This window comes from Hyla sarda, chromosome 5 (genome assembly GCF_029499605.1).
Source record: "Hyla sarda isolate aHylSar1 chromosome 5, aHylSar1.hap1, whole genome shotgun sequence".
NCBI lineage: Eukaryota > Metazoa > Chordata > Amphibia > Anura > Hylidae > Hyla > Hyla sarda.
Window position 1 is genome coordinate 159529239 of NC_079193.1, and position 16368 is coordinate 159545606.

The window sequence follows — 16368 nt, forward strand, 5'->3', positions numbered from 1 at the left end:
TCTTGGCAGAAATATTTCCATTCAGAAACATTGGTAGCTTTGCTTTTGCTCTGTTATAAAACTACAAGCCCCGGTATGTCATGAAAGCTGCTCATTGCCTGGGAATCCTCAGACATGGCAACCAATGAAAATACATAAATAATGCATGCAAGCATTGAAAACATGTTGAATAATTTATGCACATGCATCGATAAATCCCCATTGAACTTTTCAGCAGCAAGGCATGCTGGGCAATATCATCCTGTTATGGCATCATCAAGGGAAAGCACGGTGTATGAAGGTGGTTCAGACTTATTCTGCACAAGTCAAAGTGTGCATGTTATGTGCTTTTTGGAAAAATATGGACAAAGTGGATCCAAAAAGAAGGAAAAGTATACTTTCAAATTTCATACTTTTTCTTTCTTTTCTAAATATTGTGGGTTTGAAAAACTGAGCTTAAGTATATGTTGGACAATAGTACTTGGAGAAGGTGTTTTTTCACCTAAAAATATAAAATTCTTTTAACCAATATATATTACAAATATACATATAATGTTATCTACATTGTTTAAATTTTTTGACAACGACAGTAACACTTTAACACAAATTGTGTACTAGGTGGCTGTCTGTAGTGCCACCAGTCTTCAGGGAGGTCAGGAGGAGAGAAAGAAGTTCCCTGTATACCTGTATCGGAGAGCTCTACTAATAATGTCCAGAAGTGTACTAGCATGACTAGAGCTTCCCAAGGTATACATTAAATAAATGTCTGTGATGCATGCTATACAGGGGAAACCATCGCTAATGCTTCAACTGTATGCATGGTTCACTGAAAACAGGAAAACATTAAATGCATAGTCTGGTGAACTGAACTGATCAGACACTTATCCCCTATCCTGTTGATAGGGGATAAGTCTCCGATAAATTAATTTCCAGGGCTACCCCTTTAATACATACAAAAAAACAACAACATGAGCTGTAAAGAATTATCTTATTTACTCCCCAAGAGACTTTTTATATAGAGCGTGGTTTTAAGCTATTTCTTATTCAAGCATTAAGTGTAAATCACGTGTATTCCCATATATCTTAAATTTTGTGCTCTTGACCACAATACACAAGAGTTACAAGACAAAAGTCACACATGTCACTAGGTAAAAGCCTACAAACTTTTATCTGCTTTAGTACAAAGAACCCTTTACTGCAAAAGAATGGGAACAGATTGTATCTATAGAACAATGTACACTATTGCTTCAACCGTTTCTTGCTTGATCACAAAGCAGAAGCAAAACAATCTATTCTTTTTGTTTACGCTTGGGCAAAAAAAGGAATCCACCCAGTGATATTATTATTGCTCAGAGGTCATAGTTGCACATTTGTGCAGGAGGGAGGAATGGAGGCAGCAAATGCACTTACCGAGAGTAGGTTGCTTAGACCCATTAGCTGGGAAATAGCTGCATTGAAAATGAAATCCTTAGTGAAGTAGTTGGTTACCTAGGCAACACAAACAAAAATGTCTTTTTAGAATAAGTCATATTTGTGAAAGTTAACAGTGAATGGCTAATTCTTTCACAGAGGTGAAAAATGTCCTCTAAATGTTTGCGTGGGCATTCAGATCTCCTCTCAAAAATATTCAAAAGACAAATGCCTTCCCAAGTAAGAGTTAACACTGCAAGGAAAATGTAGTATTACATGTCATACATGAGGATATTGGGAGAGATAAAAAAAAAAAAAAAAAAAAAAAAAATAATAAAATAATAATAATAATAATATTATATATATATATATATATATATATATATATATATATATATATATATATATAGTGCTCCCTTGTAACGTATATCAGCTTGGTGTGCACCCTCCACCACACCTAAGTGATATACCAACCTGGTGCACTCGGACCGATATCAGGCTCCCATAGGAAGACCAACATATAGTAGCAAGAACACGGGGGAAAAAAATGGCCTTTAAGGTGCTGCTCAAGTTTTTGGACATAAACGAAGGACCCAAACAAGCACAGGACAATGTATATTTTATTTTGACAGTACAGACTATGCGTTTTGGCACTATCTCGTCCCTTCCTAGGGTCCAACAGCAAAGTACAGCCATCAGATGTAGTAATGGATGAGGGTACTGGTAAGAATCCTGTGAGCGCGGTGTTCTGGCGTGGTGTGCTGGACAAGCCCTTTAACAATTAAAATATTTGTAATACACTATTCTTCCAAGGAAATAAAAGGATTTAACCCAATAATCAATAAAGTGCAAGTGCTGCTAAGTAACCTGCGTCCAGTGACCAAACCCCCAAAGCACATTTAGTGTTGAGTTTTCTAAAGGTCCCTTGAGCCTTTACCACTTCGGTATTATATGTATTTGTGTGTCTTTTTGGCTTTTACTTATTTAAGAACTTGTTAATTTTAGATTTTACTGATTTTATGACATGCATTGGGCCACTTATAGCTATTCTTTATTGTCACTGATCCTGCTGAACCTCTGTATTGCAATTTATATTTACTATATACAGTGCCCACCCATCTTGTTTCTTCTGTGACTTTGCATCATTACTTTAGTTTTAACTAATTTAATCTATAAATGTATGATGAATTGACTTAAAACTAGTTTTTTTTTGCCAGCACCTTTCTCTAGAGGTTTTGATAACTTTAAAGGAGTTCTCTAATCTGAAACGTTTAACCCCCGCTGTGCCCGGTCTGTAAAACTATACATAATAACCTTTCACTTACCTGCCTACGATCCCCCGTTGTTCCGATATCGCCGCCCCGTTCTCCGGTCCCGGTCTCTTCCACTTGCTGCGGGTCGGTGACATCACTCCGCGCTCAGACTGTCAGTGTCTGCGACGGGACATTTCTGCAGCCACTGATAGGCTGAGCGCGGAGGTAAGTCACCGACCCGCAGGAAGTGGAAGAGACCGGGACCGGAGAACGGGACGGCGATATTGGAACAACGGGGGATCGTAGGCAGGTAAGTGAAAGGTTATTATGTATAGTTTTACAGCCCAGGCACAGCGGGGGTTAAAAGTTTTAGCTTAGAGAACTCCTTTAAATATGCTAGATACATATGTAATTAGTTATATTTTAAATGTTTTGATGTTTTCTGTTATATTGTGGTGATTTGTTGTAAAGAGAGTTATTGTTTTTTTTCCCACTGATTCTGGTCTCCATGGCAACATTGAACCGGACAGAAATAGGAAGGGGACTTGTTGTTACCAAATCTCTCAGGAGTGCTCAGAATCAGGATTTGGTCCTATAACTTGGAGACATCATATCTCAAAGACAACAAAAATAAACAAACAAAGACAGTTTTCACTCTCATCAGATTCTGCCCCCACCTAAGCAAGTCCTATTAATTACAGCTAACATTAGGTACTACCCCTGATACCACACTTATATTTTGAGAAATAATAAACAAGTTACCTCATTAACAGTGTGATTTCTGTTTTGCCAGATTTTTTTTGCTTCTGCTATTTCGTTCTTGTGCAGAATTTGAGGGTTCGGTTTTACTGAGGAGTTTCGGGCATCAATGAACTTGCTTGTTAATGCCCACACACGAGACTGCCACCTTTGAACACCAGATATTGTATCAGCTGTCAAATAACACAATAGTGTAAGCAAGCAAAACAAAACTGTTCTGCTTCTAAACTGACCAGTATGCACATAACAATAACATTCTAAAATGCCAACATTTACTGTAGCTATGTTAAAGCAGTGTTTTACTAATCTCTTGCCATTTCACAAGGCCACAATGCTTAATACATTGTAAAGTAATAATACAGCTAAATGTTTGTAACATACCAGATATCGTCAAAACCACCCGCTTAAAGGGAATCTGTCATTTCTTTTTGCTGCTAAGATGTATAGACACTGTTGTACAGCTGTATATAAAAGCACACTTTCCTGGAGCTGATAGTGGTTGTCAAAGATATAAAATAGCAATTTTATTTCTCAGCCAAGTGTCATGGAGGCGGAGTGATATCCCAGTCCCTACTTGATTGACATACCTGTACATCATTTAAGGAGAGGTTGGAAGAAGGGGCCATGCAAAGAGGCCTGGTAGGCTATGACAATTGAGCAGCATAGCATTACCTTCTTGACACTTGATTGAGAAATAAAAAGGTGATTTTAAATGTTCATCAACCAACATCAGCTCCAGGAAGGGTACAGTTTGCTTTCCTGCCCTAACAGCTGTCCATTGGTGTCTGCACTTCAGAACTAATCCATTTCAGATTGATTTACCAAAACAATCCAACAGTGATCGCTGTGATTGGCCGGTCAATTCTGAAAATGGTGATTGGTGCTGTCCCAAACAGCCCCAATCACCAGGTACTGAAGTAGAGAGGTGGCAGAGTTGCAAAATCCAGTTCCCCTGCTCTGTCTGCCCACTGATGTCCACCAAAGGGTAGAGGAACATGTTAGGTGGCGGGTCTAGTTGGAGCGGCTATAGCAGGTCTAATTGCTGTGGCTATGGTGGGACGTTTATGTGTCCGTGCAGTCCATGCCACCAGCTGCTGTTCTACCGTGTGGCCGGATCGTACCCCACCCCATGTGCAGCCTGACTTGATTGCTGATCAGATCTGTAACACGACCTTTACCCTATCTGGACCTCAGTTCCGGACCATTATGAGCCACTGATTTCTCAGTTTGTTCAAATCACAGGCTTCCCTGAAATAGACTTTTTTTAAAAAGTTTTTCTTCCAGTGAGGAGTCAATTTGATAATGGCTCAAAAAATGTAAACGCTCAACAACCCGATGCTTTTGGCAGCAATAAATTTGCAGAGGCATATATCTCCCAAAAAGCCATTGTTATTGACATCCCGAAAGTTAGCAGAAAAATTGCTTGAGAACTGATGTACCCACTGCTGAATAAAGATTACCACCTTTACGTGGATAACTTATAAACCAACATCCCTCTTTTCAAGACCCTGTCTGCCAGAGTCACTGCAGCTTATGGCATTGTGCAGAAAAATCAGGCCTCCTGAGAAATACCAAACCAATCCCTAGGGGAGAGAGCAGGTCCATACTAATGAAAACCTGTTGCTGGTCAGATATAAGGACAAGAGGGAGGTCCTTTTGCTTAACACTATTCACAGTAACAGTAGCATCAGTGTCCCAGTACGAGGTACCTATACAACTGCTCTTGAACCTGATTGTAATGTGAACTACAATCAGTATAAGGGAAGAGTTGTTCGCTCTGTTGTACAACACTTTTGTACTATATCGAAGTGCTGGCAATGTAGGGACATTCCTTCAGTTACAGGCGGTAATCATCAAGGCCCGGATATTTAGTGAGCAAAAAGGAGCATGCCAAAGTACTTCTGGAGCTAAAGGCCCTGTATTACGTCAGAACAATCCTGGATATGACATTGCACAATGCTTTTGTGCTTTTCTGATGCATTGGTGGCATCGTACATTAGCCAAGCAGCATGGTACAGGGCTTTTCTGAAGCGCTGGCAACACAGGGACATTCCTTCTGTCCCTGGTTGTGATGATGAAGGCCCAAGAACGTTGATCCAGGGATTTATTCTGATTGCCATATTTGAAGGTGAGAAGGAATTGTCATCAGCCTCATAAGGTTTTTTTTTTTCCTTTCTTTGTATCAACACAGTAGGGCAGTGTGTCCCAACCAGTGTTCCAAAACTAAAACTACCAGGAGTCATAGTTTTGCAACAGTTCTTGGATGGGAAACACTGCAGTAGAGAGATAGGGGGAGATTTATTAACTCCAGTGTTTGCCCATGTATTTAACCCCTTAATGACCGGGGTTTTTTCCGTTTTTGCATTTTCGTTTTTTGCTCCTTGCCTTTAAAAAATCATAACTCTTTCAATTTTGCACCTAAAAATCCATATGATGGCTTATTTTTTGCGCCATCAATTCTACTTTGTAATGACGTCAGTCATTTTGCCCAAAAATCTACGGTGAAACGGGAAAAAAATCATTGTGCGACAAAATTGAAAAAAAAACCCGCTGTTTTGTAACTTTTGGGGGCTTCCGTTTCTACGTAGTACATTTTTCGGTAAAAATGACACCTTATCTTTATTCTGTAGGTCCATACGATTAAAATGATACCCTACTTATATAGGTTTGATTTTGTCGCACTTCTGGAAAAAATCATAACTACATGCAGGAAAATTAATACGTTTAAAATTGTCATCTTCTGACCCCTATAACTTTTTTATTTTTCCGTGTATGGGGCGGTATGAGGCCTCATTTTTTGCGCCGTGATCTGAAGTTTTTAACGGTACCATTTTTGCATTGATAGGACTTATTGATCGCTTTTTATTCATTTTTAAATGGTATAAAAAGTGACCAAAAATGCACTATTTTGGACTTTGGAATTTTTTTGCGCGCACGCCATTGACCGAGCGGTTTAATTAATGATATATTTTTATAATTTGGACATTTCCGCACGCGGTGATACCATATATGTTTATTTTTATTTACACTGTGTTTTTTTTTTTATTGGAAAAGGGGGGGGATTCAAACTTTTAATAGGGGAGGAGTTAAATGATCTTTATTCACTTTTTTTTTGCAGTGTTATAGGTCCCATAGGGACCTATAACACTGCACACATTGATCTTTATCATTGAGCACTGGTTTCTCATAAGAAACCAGTGATCAACGATTCTGCCGCATGACTGCTCAGGCCTGGATCTCAGGCACTGAGCAGTCATTCGGCGATCGGACAGCGAGGAGGCAGGAAGGGGCCCTCCCGCTGTCCTTTCAGCTGTTCGGGATGCCGCGATTAGCCGCGGCTATCCCGAACAGCCCGACTGAGCTAGCCGGGAACTTTCACTTTCACTTTTAGCCGCGCGGCTCAGCTCTGAGCGCGCGGCGCCGCGATCGGCGCTGCACGCTATTAGAGGCGGTTCTCGGCTTCACTATGACGCGGGGTTACTGTGTAACCCCGCGTTATATCAGAAGAGCAGGACCAAGGACGTACCGGTACGTCCTTGGTCCTTAAGGGGTTAAATGGGCACTCTGATTAAATCTAATTTTTGGTATTGCACTAATATTACTTATGGTAAATAAAAAATCTTTCTAATGTACTTTGTTTAAAAAAAAAAAAAAAAATGAAGTTTACTATGTTTTATTTGTGTTAAAAAAAAATCTGCCACTAGGTGTCTCCCTACTTTTCCAGAGCACATTTTCACACATATTTTGCACAGACTTTGGACTCCTGCTGGCCGGGCAGAAGTCCAAAAGCAGGAAATGCTGAGGGTGTGTGTGTCCAGCCTTATCCAATCAGGGCTCATCTCACACAGTGAATTGCTCTGGGCTGTGTGTAACAGAGTGAGGGAGAAAGTTCTCTCCTGTATGGCTTCAGATGATGTCACACCTGCTGGGTAACACCCCTTCCCAACTGTGAATCTGACTGAGCAGAAAATACAGAGCAATATCAAGGTAGAAAAATAACAAATAATAAAAATAAAGGCAGGGCGTGGCTTTTCAAGATGGGGGCAGTGAACTGAGAGGATTATAAAATTTAACAAGATCATGAGAGGTACTCTTTATATTTTCAGGAATGCCTCTTGGTGAAACCAGTGGCTCAGTCACATAAATATACACCACCTATGTAAGTGGCGTATATTTGTGCTACTTTAGGTGTCACAAGGTGGCCTTAAAGTTGTATGTGAGGAGGGTTCATCAAGAGTCCATCAAGTTCAACCTATAGGGGACATTTACAGGGTGGGCCATTTATATAGATACACCTTAATAAAATGAAAATGGTTGGTGATATTAACTTCGTGTTTGTGGCACATTAGTATACGTGAGGGGGGAAACTTTTCAAGATGGGTGGTGACCATGGTGGCCATTTTGAAGTCGGACATTTTGAATCCATCTTTTGTTTTTTCAATGGGAAGAGGGTCATGTGACACATCAAACTTATTGGGAATTTCACAAGAAAAACAATGATGTGCTTGGCTTTAACATAACTTTATTCTTTCATGAGTTATTTACAAGTTTCTGACCACTTATAAAATGTGTTCAATGTGTTTCCCATTGTGTTGGATTGTCAATGCAACCCTCTTCTCCCACTCTTTACACACTGATAGCAACACTGCAGGAGAAATGCTAGCACAGGCTTCCAGTATCCGTAGTTTCAGGTGCTGCACATATCGTATCTTCACAGCATAGACAATTGCCTTCAGATGACCCCAAAGATAAAAGTCTAAGGGGGTCAGATCAGGAGACCTTGGGGGCCATTCAACTGGATATGCGAAATTGCTACATGATGATGTGTTTCCCTCTTTATGCACTGAAGCTGGCACGTTCCCTGAGTTTTTCCAGCAAGATGGTGCACCACCACATTATGGGTGTCAGGTCCGAGCATTCCTAGATGAACAGTTTCCTGGAAAGTGGATTGGTCGTCCTGGGCCAGTTGAATGGCCCCCAAGGTCTCCCGATCTGACCCCCTTAGACTTTTATCTTTGGGGTAATCTGAAGGCAATTGTCTATGCTGTGAAGATACGAGATGTGCAGCACCTGAAACTACGGATACTGGAAGCCTGTGCTAGCATTTCTCCTGCGGTGTTGCTATCAGTGTGTGAAGAGTGGGAGAAGAGGGTTGCATTGACAATCCAACACAATGGGCAACACATTGAACACATTTTATAAGTAGTCAGAAACTTTTAAATAACTCATGAAAGAATAAAGTTACATTAAAACCAAGCACATCATTGTTTTTCTTGTGAAATTCCCAATAAGTTTGATGTGTCACATGACCCTCTTCCTATTGAAAAAACAAAATTCAGGTCTCAAATGTGCATTCCTTTTACCCCTTGTAAAAATGAAAACATTGGGGCTACACCAGCATGTTAGTGTAAAAAAAAAAATTTTTTTACAACATCATACTGGTGTAGCACCAATGTTTTCTTGATGCATAAAAGGAGAAAAACTCCACAAAATTTCACACAATTTCTCTCAAGTACAGAAATACCCCATATGTCGATGTAAAGTGCTGTGCAGGCACACAGCAGGACTCAGAAGGGAAGGAGCAGTGTTGGGCCTTGGAGAGTAGATTTGGTGGTAATGGATGCCGGGGGCCATGTTGCAATTGCCTGAGATACATGAGCACTGTACTTGTGTATGTCTGTCTCTCCCATAGATAGTAAAATGTGTGTGTGTGTGTGTGGGGGGGGGGGGGGGGGGGGCACAGAACAGCTGTGTTCTGAACAAAAATCTTCAGAACACTGGAGTGCTGTTGAATAGGGAATAAGATTCAAAGTACCTGAGTTCACCTTAATGTACTCTGCTCATTACAGCAGAGAGCTTAGATACCCTGTCATTAGACCTGTACCTTTGTGGAGCACTTTGTGACAGTGTTTATAAACAGTAAGGCGCTGTGATTTTTCAGTACATGATGAATAAGCTTTAGTTATTTAAAATACAAAATCCTGAACTAGACACAAACCAATAGCAAGTCATACAACACGTCACAACTGATTTACTTAAAAGTGAGGCCTGCCATTCATATTGTGCTTTTTCCTGCAACTGGCACAAAATTATAGTTAAACTAAACCTATTTAGCAAAAATCATACTGATTCTGTGTAAATCTTTGCAAGAACAGTTCTTCGTAATACTGAAGAAAAACACATGATTTTGAAAGAGGCCAGCTCTCTTTCTATAGAAGCCTACGTACCCTTCATATCCCATAATATGTCTTGCTCTGGAGGGGCAGCAAATAACAGATACAGGCGAGTGGTGTCAATGCCACATTTGCTGACCATTTCCTCTGGATCTACTCCATTGTGCTTGGATTTGCTCATCTTCTCCCAAGTTATTTGCAGCTTTTCTCCAGTTTTTGCATAAACTGGTTCACTGCCTTCAAGAAACAAGTTGGGCATATTTAAAAAAAAAAACAAAAAAAAAAAAAATCAATTTCAATAAAGAAAGAATTACCTTTTCTAAGGTTAGTACTAAAAAAAGAAATGTGAATTAATCATGTGTTCACAATATATTATATACATATACTGAATACACCTGGTGACCGTCTTAACTTATAATGGGGTCTGTCAGGGTTCTTTTTAAGCTTCAGGAATAGCCCTGCTGATCGACACCCTGATTGAACCCTCAATGGAGGCTCTGAATACTGCAGTTACTTTGTGCTACTTGTGAGTATTTGTCCAATAAATAGCACATTGTAGCTCCCATCCATTTTAAGGACATTTTTATCTCCCAAAAAGACCACCAGTGTTGACTAGTCTATAACATATATAGGGGGAAAAGTGGAATTAACTAACAAACATAGAAAAACATTCCAGAACTTCAAAAAGTGCTAACAGGGGTATATCTAATAAATTGCCTGCCAACATAATCCCATTTGACACCCCTAGTAAGATACCTGATATCAAGATTGCACAAGAAGCTAAGAAACAATATATTGAAATGTTGAAATTATTCATAAGAGAATTTGACCTTGAGAGACAATTTGGTTCCTGCTTTTCATTCCCAAAGGGCCTAAAAGATAAGAGCTAATGTCTGATTGGTTTACATAGACAACTGAACAGTTTGTACACAGTAGTTTTTTTGCTGGTCAGAAATCTGCTTGGAATAAAGTATTAATTTTTTAAATACTAGATGACTTTCTCAGATACATCTAAGGCTTACTCTTGAGGGGGCCTGGCAAAGCGTCCCCCACACCTGTCAGTCTCCCCTGCACTGTACCTGTGATGAAAAGATTTAATAACGAAGCTCAGTTTTCAAGACTTATGATGAGTGCTCCATCACTTCTTTTCTTTTGGATACATTGTATACAGTCTTTATTGCTTGATGTTTAAGCACCCTGAATGTTTGTTACAATATCAGGACTGCATGACTAATCCAAACTGGGGAGCTAATTGAGTTAGCAGATAAAGCAGTGTCAAGTGGCAATCTTAGGGAAGAATGTAACATCTAAGGCTATGTTCACATAGCATTGATTCGATAAGCCTGTAGTATTCCCCAACATGTACATCAGAAATAAGACATTGTATAGTCATACTGTGGCATATTTCACAGAATGGCACATTTTACTGCTCTAACCACTGGAGGGTCAACTTGGCCCAGTGCTTAGAATCATTCTCATGCTGGAAAGTGTCCCATGTGACAGTATATTCTAATAACATGCTCCATTCATCTTGTCATCACTTTTCACAAAATTTCCCATGCCTTTAGAGTTCACACCCCCCAAAAACATCAGCAAGCCACCACCATGCTTCACAGTAAGGATGGTACTCTATTCCCTATAGCAGTGTTTCTCAAGTGCGGTCCTCAAGTACCCCCAACAGGTCATGTATTCACGATTTTCTTAGTCTTTCATAGGTGATATAACTGTTGTGATGCCTGATTCACTGACATAATTATATCACCTGTGAAAGACTAAGGAAATCCAGAAAACATGACCTGTTGGGGGGGGTACTTGAACACTGCCCTATAGGCCTTACTGACCTGTCTTCAAAAATATCGCTAATGGTAGTGGCTATAAAGCTTTATTTCGATCTTATGACCCCAAATTACAGTGTAACAAAAGCTGTAAGGCATGTCATGATGTTGTCAGGCATATTGCAACTAGGATTTTTTGTGGCATTGGTGCAGTAAAAGCTTATTCTGGCAACTTCAACATAAACCTTACTTTTGTTCACGGTTTGTGGGCCTTTTTTTGTATCCTGAACAATTCTTCTGATAGTTGTGGCTGAAAATTTTCTTGGTTGACCTGACCTTCACTTGGTATTAATAGATCCTTGAATTTTTCACTTCTAAAGAAGTTATTGAACAGTACAGGCACTACTTAAAAGGGTATTCCAGGTTTATACATCTTATCCCCTATCCAAAGGATAGGAGATAAGATGTATGATCACAGGGGTCCCGTCGCTAGGGACCCCCGCGATCTCGGTGCAGCCCCCGGCATTCTGTGCCAGGCACTGCTTGGGGTCATGACAGCATGGTCATGCCCCCTAGTGACATCACGCCACGCCCCCTCCAATCATGTCTATGGGAGGTGGCGTGATGGCTGTCTCTCATAGACATGAATGGAGGGGGCGTGACCTGACGTCACTAGGGGCGTGACTGTGATGTCACATCCCCATCTAGGAAGCAGTACTGGGCACAGAATGGCAGGGGATGCACCGAGATCGCAGGGGTCCCCAGCGGTGGGATTCCTATGATCATACATCTTATCCCCTATCCTTTGGAACCCGGAATATCCCTTTAAAGCTTTGGATATTAAATAAATACTTTTATACCTTTCTATTCCATTACATTGTTATGTAGGTCTTCTGACAGTTCTTTCTGCTCCCCAAGGCTCAGTATTTAGCCTGCTTAGTGCATCCAAGTTAGAGCTTATAAACTCATTGACTATTTATACACACACACACACACACACACACACTTAGTGCAATTACAAAGATTTAAAGGTATGTAAACTTTGGTTATTTGGGTGATTTCTATTATTATAAATTAAAAGGAGAAAAACAAATATGTGATAGTAAAAGGCTTCAAATGATCACTATCCTTAAAGTTTTTTTGAATGATCAGTCATGTTTTATAAATCAATGCAAAATTTTTACAATTTCTGCCAGGGTTTGCAAACTTTTAAGCCCAACTGTATATAACACAATAAGAACAAGCACAGCTTACCACTTATGTTCACTTCATCTCTCTCTAAGTATTTCCCAGTTGATGCAAGCCTAAATGTTTGTCCTTTGATGAGGCCTTGTACTAAAAGCTTATTGAATGGTTCCCTTAAACACAGAAAAAAGAGAAACAATTATAGGGAGCACAGCCTAGACGGAACATTTATTTTCAGGCTTTTCCAGGAGCAATGCTTATTTGATGCTTTCCATTTATCAGTAATGCAATAGTGGTAGTTTATAGTAACATACTAGCTATGTAAAAAATCAACCTACCCTGACACAGGGCTGTAGGCAAGCCAAGGGCAATCTGACTTCCTTTCACTTCCCTGCAGTTAGCTGTTATACTTTTTCTCTATTTCACTTTTTAAAAAGTACAAAATTATACCTTAAATAGGTCATAGTTAAGTACTTAATAGGACAGACATTTCTTTATTAAGATTCTAAAGAGGACCTATTGGTTCTAAGAAAAACACAATCCAACTTTTTGGCAAATACATACATATCTGATGACTTCCATCAGTAGTACACTGAAACAGATTTTGCTTTTATTTTAGAAGAGAGATTAAAATTTGGTGAGATTTCCCTATAGCAACCATTCACAACTCAGCTTTCCTTAGTTGCTGTGGGCAAATCACATCGTTTTTCTCTCATACAAATTGCTAAATCCAGGCCTTAGATTAAAATACTTTGATCTAAAGACAGCTCATAGCAGCCAATCACAGCTCAGCATCCATTGCTCAGATTGCTCTGGCAAAATTAAACCTGAGCTCTGATTGGTTGCTATGGACAAATCAAAAAGACATGGTCAGCAGACAGATTGATAAATCAAATTTTTTTCATGGAGTGACATTCACTTTACGGGTAGGGTCACACATAGTGTATTTGCTGCTGCATAATTTTCTACTCATTGAGGTCAGTGGGTAACAAAATTCACAGCTGATTTTGCTACCCATCGACTTCAATGGGTAGGAAAATATGCAGTAGCAAATAAACAGCAAGATATGCTACATGTGACCCTACTCTTAAGGAGTATTCCAGGATTCTTTTTTATATGACTTTGCTACAGGGGCTGTAAAGTTCTTATGTGATCTTTGCACCGGATGTTTCTTTTTAGCAGCATACAAAATGAGTCTTGTCTCAGGCCTTTCACAGGTTGCAGTGCAGCCCGAGACAATACATTGCAAGTCAGGTGTTGAAAGGGAGCATGTCTGTGCTTCAATGGGTGGTGCAACCATTGGGTGGGAGGGAGTTCATTCTGCATAGGGCTGCAGGGAATTGTAGTTTCAAGCACAGCACGCATGGAAGGGAGCCTGGCTGTGCTGCAATTGGTGGGGTGGTTGATGTGTGGGAAGGAGATAAGTCACCTCCCACCTAGAAACAAGGGATCCTGAGGATTGTAGTTGGAGGGAGGGCACAGAAAAAGGAAATAGCCAGTTCACACAAACAAGCCAGCAGCATGATGGGGGACACGGACATGGCCATTTACCACCAACAAAAGCACAGATCCTTGGTAAGCATGTCCATTATTAGCTGTCCGGTTAATAGTAAGTCACCTTATGTTGGATAACCTCTTTAATAATCTGAAGAGGACCTCTCAAATCACCATTATTTAATAGAAGACTGAAATATAAAATACTTCTCAAATATATACACATATATAAATATATATATATGTATATTTAGGAAACATAAGGCTTGGAGTAGACTGGAGTGCACAGCAATAAGTATTTACTATTTTGACAGGTCTGAGAGGCTTTCTGTGTCTAGACTGGAAGAATCCTCCAGGAAAGGGTTGGGGGGGGGGGGGGGGTTGTTGGGGGAGAGACTGTATGTGTACTCTATGTAAACACAGGGGAAATCTGTGCTCATCCTTGTGCACGTAAAACCTGTCACAGCTTTCAGTGTGGTGTGGTGGCTGCAGGCAGGATGTGTGTAGGTAGTGAAAGACTCAGAATGACCCCATTACAAGCAACTTTTCCACTAGCATATTTACCCTTTACAAGTAGCTGTGTCTTCCTTTTCTAGCAGATTAACCCCATACAAGCAGATGTGTCCTTCTTTAGAACATTAAAGGGGTACTCCAGCCCTAATACATCCTATCCCCTATCCAAAGGAGTATAGTACAAACATCTTATTTATTACACGGCTGATAAAAAAAATATTTGAAGCTAAAGCTCTTGGCAGGAGGTAAGTACAATTCTTGTATGATTATATATTGACAATTCAATTTCTATTGGGATCCATTCATGAATTAAATCACCAGATTTGTTATTCTCCTTCAAAAAATTTATAGGGACTCGATAAGATGCAAAAAAAGCAAACGGATTTGCTCACAAGAGAGGAGTCAGAGAAGAACCTCTTCAGTGTCTTTTAAAGCTATTTACTTATTTTTTGTAGTATTCAGGGGTTTTTAGAGGTGAGAGTCTCCTTAAGTAAATCAAGCTGAAATGGCACTTGAGATGGAATCTTTTGAGGGTGCAGAATTATTGTGAATTGAAGCCACTTAGTTTTGTTTGCTTCATCTCTTTTTCTGTCCCTTGCTTATAATATGTTCCAGATTAAACAAACATTAAAGATGCGCATAAAATATATCAACTGGGAAAAAAGAAATATCATTAGCCCACAGCTTCATAGAATTAATAATACTGACATGAAAACTTCAGCCTCAAGGCATTTCTGAATTTTTGAAAACACCAGGGGGAAAATATTTAGGCAGAGCAGTAGTTCTCGCTGTTTTCAGTCTTGCCATAAAAATTCTTAAATGCCAATATAAGACTAAAAGGGGTTATTTACACAAGGAACAGAGGAGTAATAGATTAAACATTATTTTTATGCTTCTATAGTATCTTTGGACAGTCAGATTTGTTACTTCTCACAGCTAGCAGCATGTTGTACAAAGCTACTGGTCACTGACAAATACTGTACCCCATCTACATATAATTTACTTAATGGGATATTTCCAACTCTCAAAGTTATTCTTTATCCACAGAATAGGGGGTAACAATCTGAAAGGTAAGGACTCTGACTGCTGGGATCCCCACCGATCTTGAGAATGGAGAACAACTTGCATAGCCAGCCCTTCATTTGTTCTCTATGAAGCTTCCGAACATCGCTGAGCTCTGTAGATGGATTTCTTACGTACTTGTGATCAGTGGGGGTCCCAGATGTAAGGGTCACGGCAGGTGGAGGACCCCCTGGGCCTGTGTGGATGATGATGTGAGCCGTGCCAGGGAGCGGAGTCTAAGGTGACGCTGGTTTTCACCAGAGCCCCCCACAAAGCGGGATGGTCTTGCTGCGGCAGGCAGCACCCAGGTCGCCACCCCTGGTTCGATCCGTCCACACAGGTTGCTGGGATAAAGCGTGGCACAGAAGGATACAGACAAGATGTGGTCAGGATAACTGATGGACAGGACAGGTGGCACAGTAGCAGGGTAAGGACACGGGACAAGGGTCAGGTACACGGACAACAGGAACAATGGAACACAGAAGCTTTCTCTCAGGCACTAGGGCAACAAAGATCCATCAGCGAGTCATAGGAGGAACTGATACTTATAAAGAGAAGGTGCAGGTGAATTCACCAATTAAGGGCATACTGGCCCTTTAAATGTAAGTGCTCTGGAGCATGTGCGCCCTAGGAGGCGGGGGCATGCGCACCAGGGCTGGGAACACAGAAGACCAGGGAGGTGAGTGATGGGCCGGAACTCGCATGCGTGCGCGTCCCGCGATGCGAATCCCAGCCCCACAGGCAGCGGGGACATGACAGGAGAGT

At 40.4% G+C, this 16368-nt stretch overlaps 1 protein-coding gene across 4 annotated transcripts in view; it reads right to left on the reverse strand.

The window, feature by feature from the left end:
* LARS2 (leucyl-tRNA synthetase 2, mitochondrial) overlaps nt 1-16368 on the reverse strand; it is a 173316-nt gene that overhangs the window by 20458 nt on the left and 136490 nt on the right. For all 4 annotated transcript variants that reach the window (XM_056520569.1, XM_056520568.1, XM_056520567.1 and 1 more), the window contains 4 exons: nt 12604-12707; nt 9629-9811; nt 3405-3574; nt 1390-1467 (listed from right to left, as the gene is read on the reverse strand). In XM_056520569.1, the coding sequence (XP_056376544.1) occupies nt 1390-1467; nt 3405-3574; nt 9629-9811; nt 12604-12707 (535 nt within the window). The remainder of the gene's footprint in view (nt 1-1389; nt 1468-3404; nt 3575-9628; nt 9812-12603; nt 12708-16368) is intronic.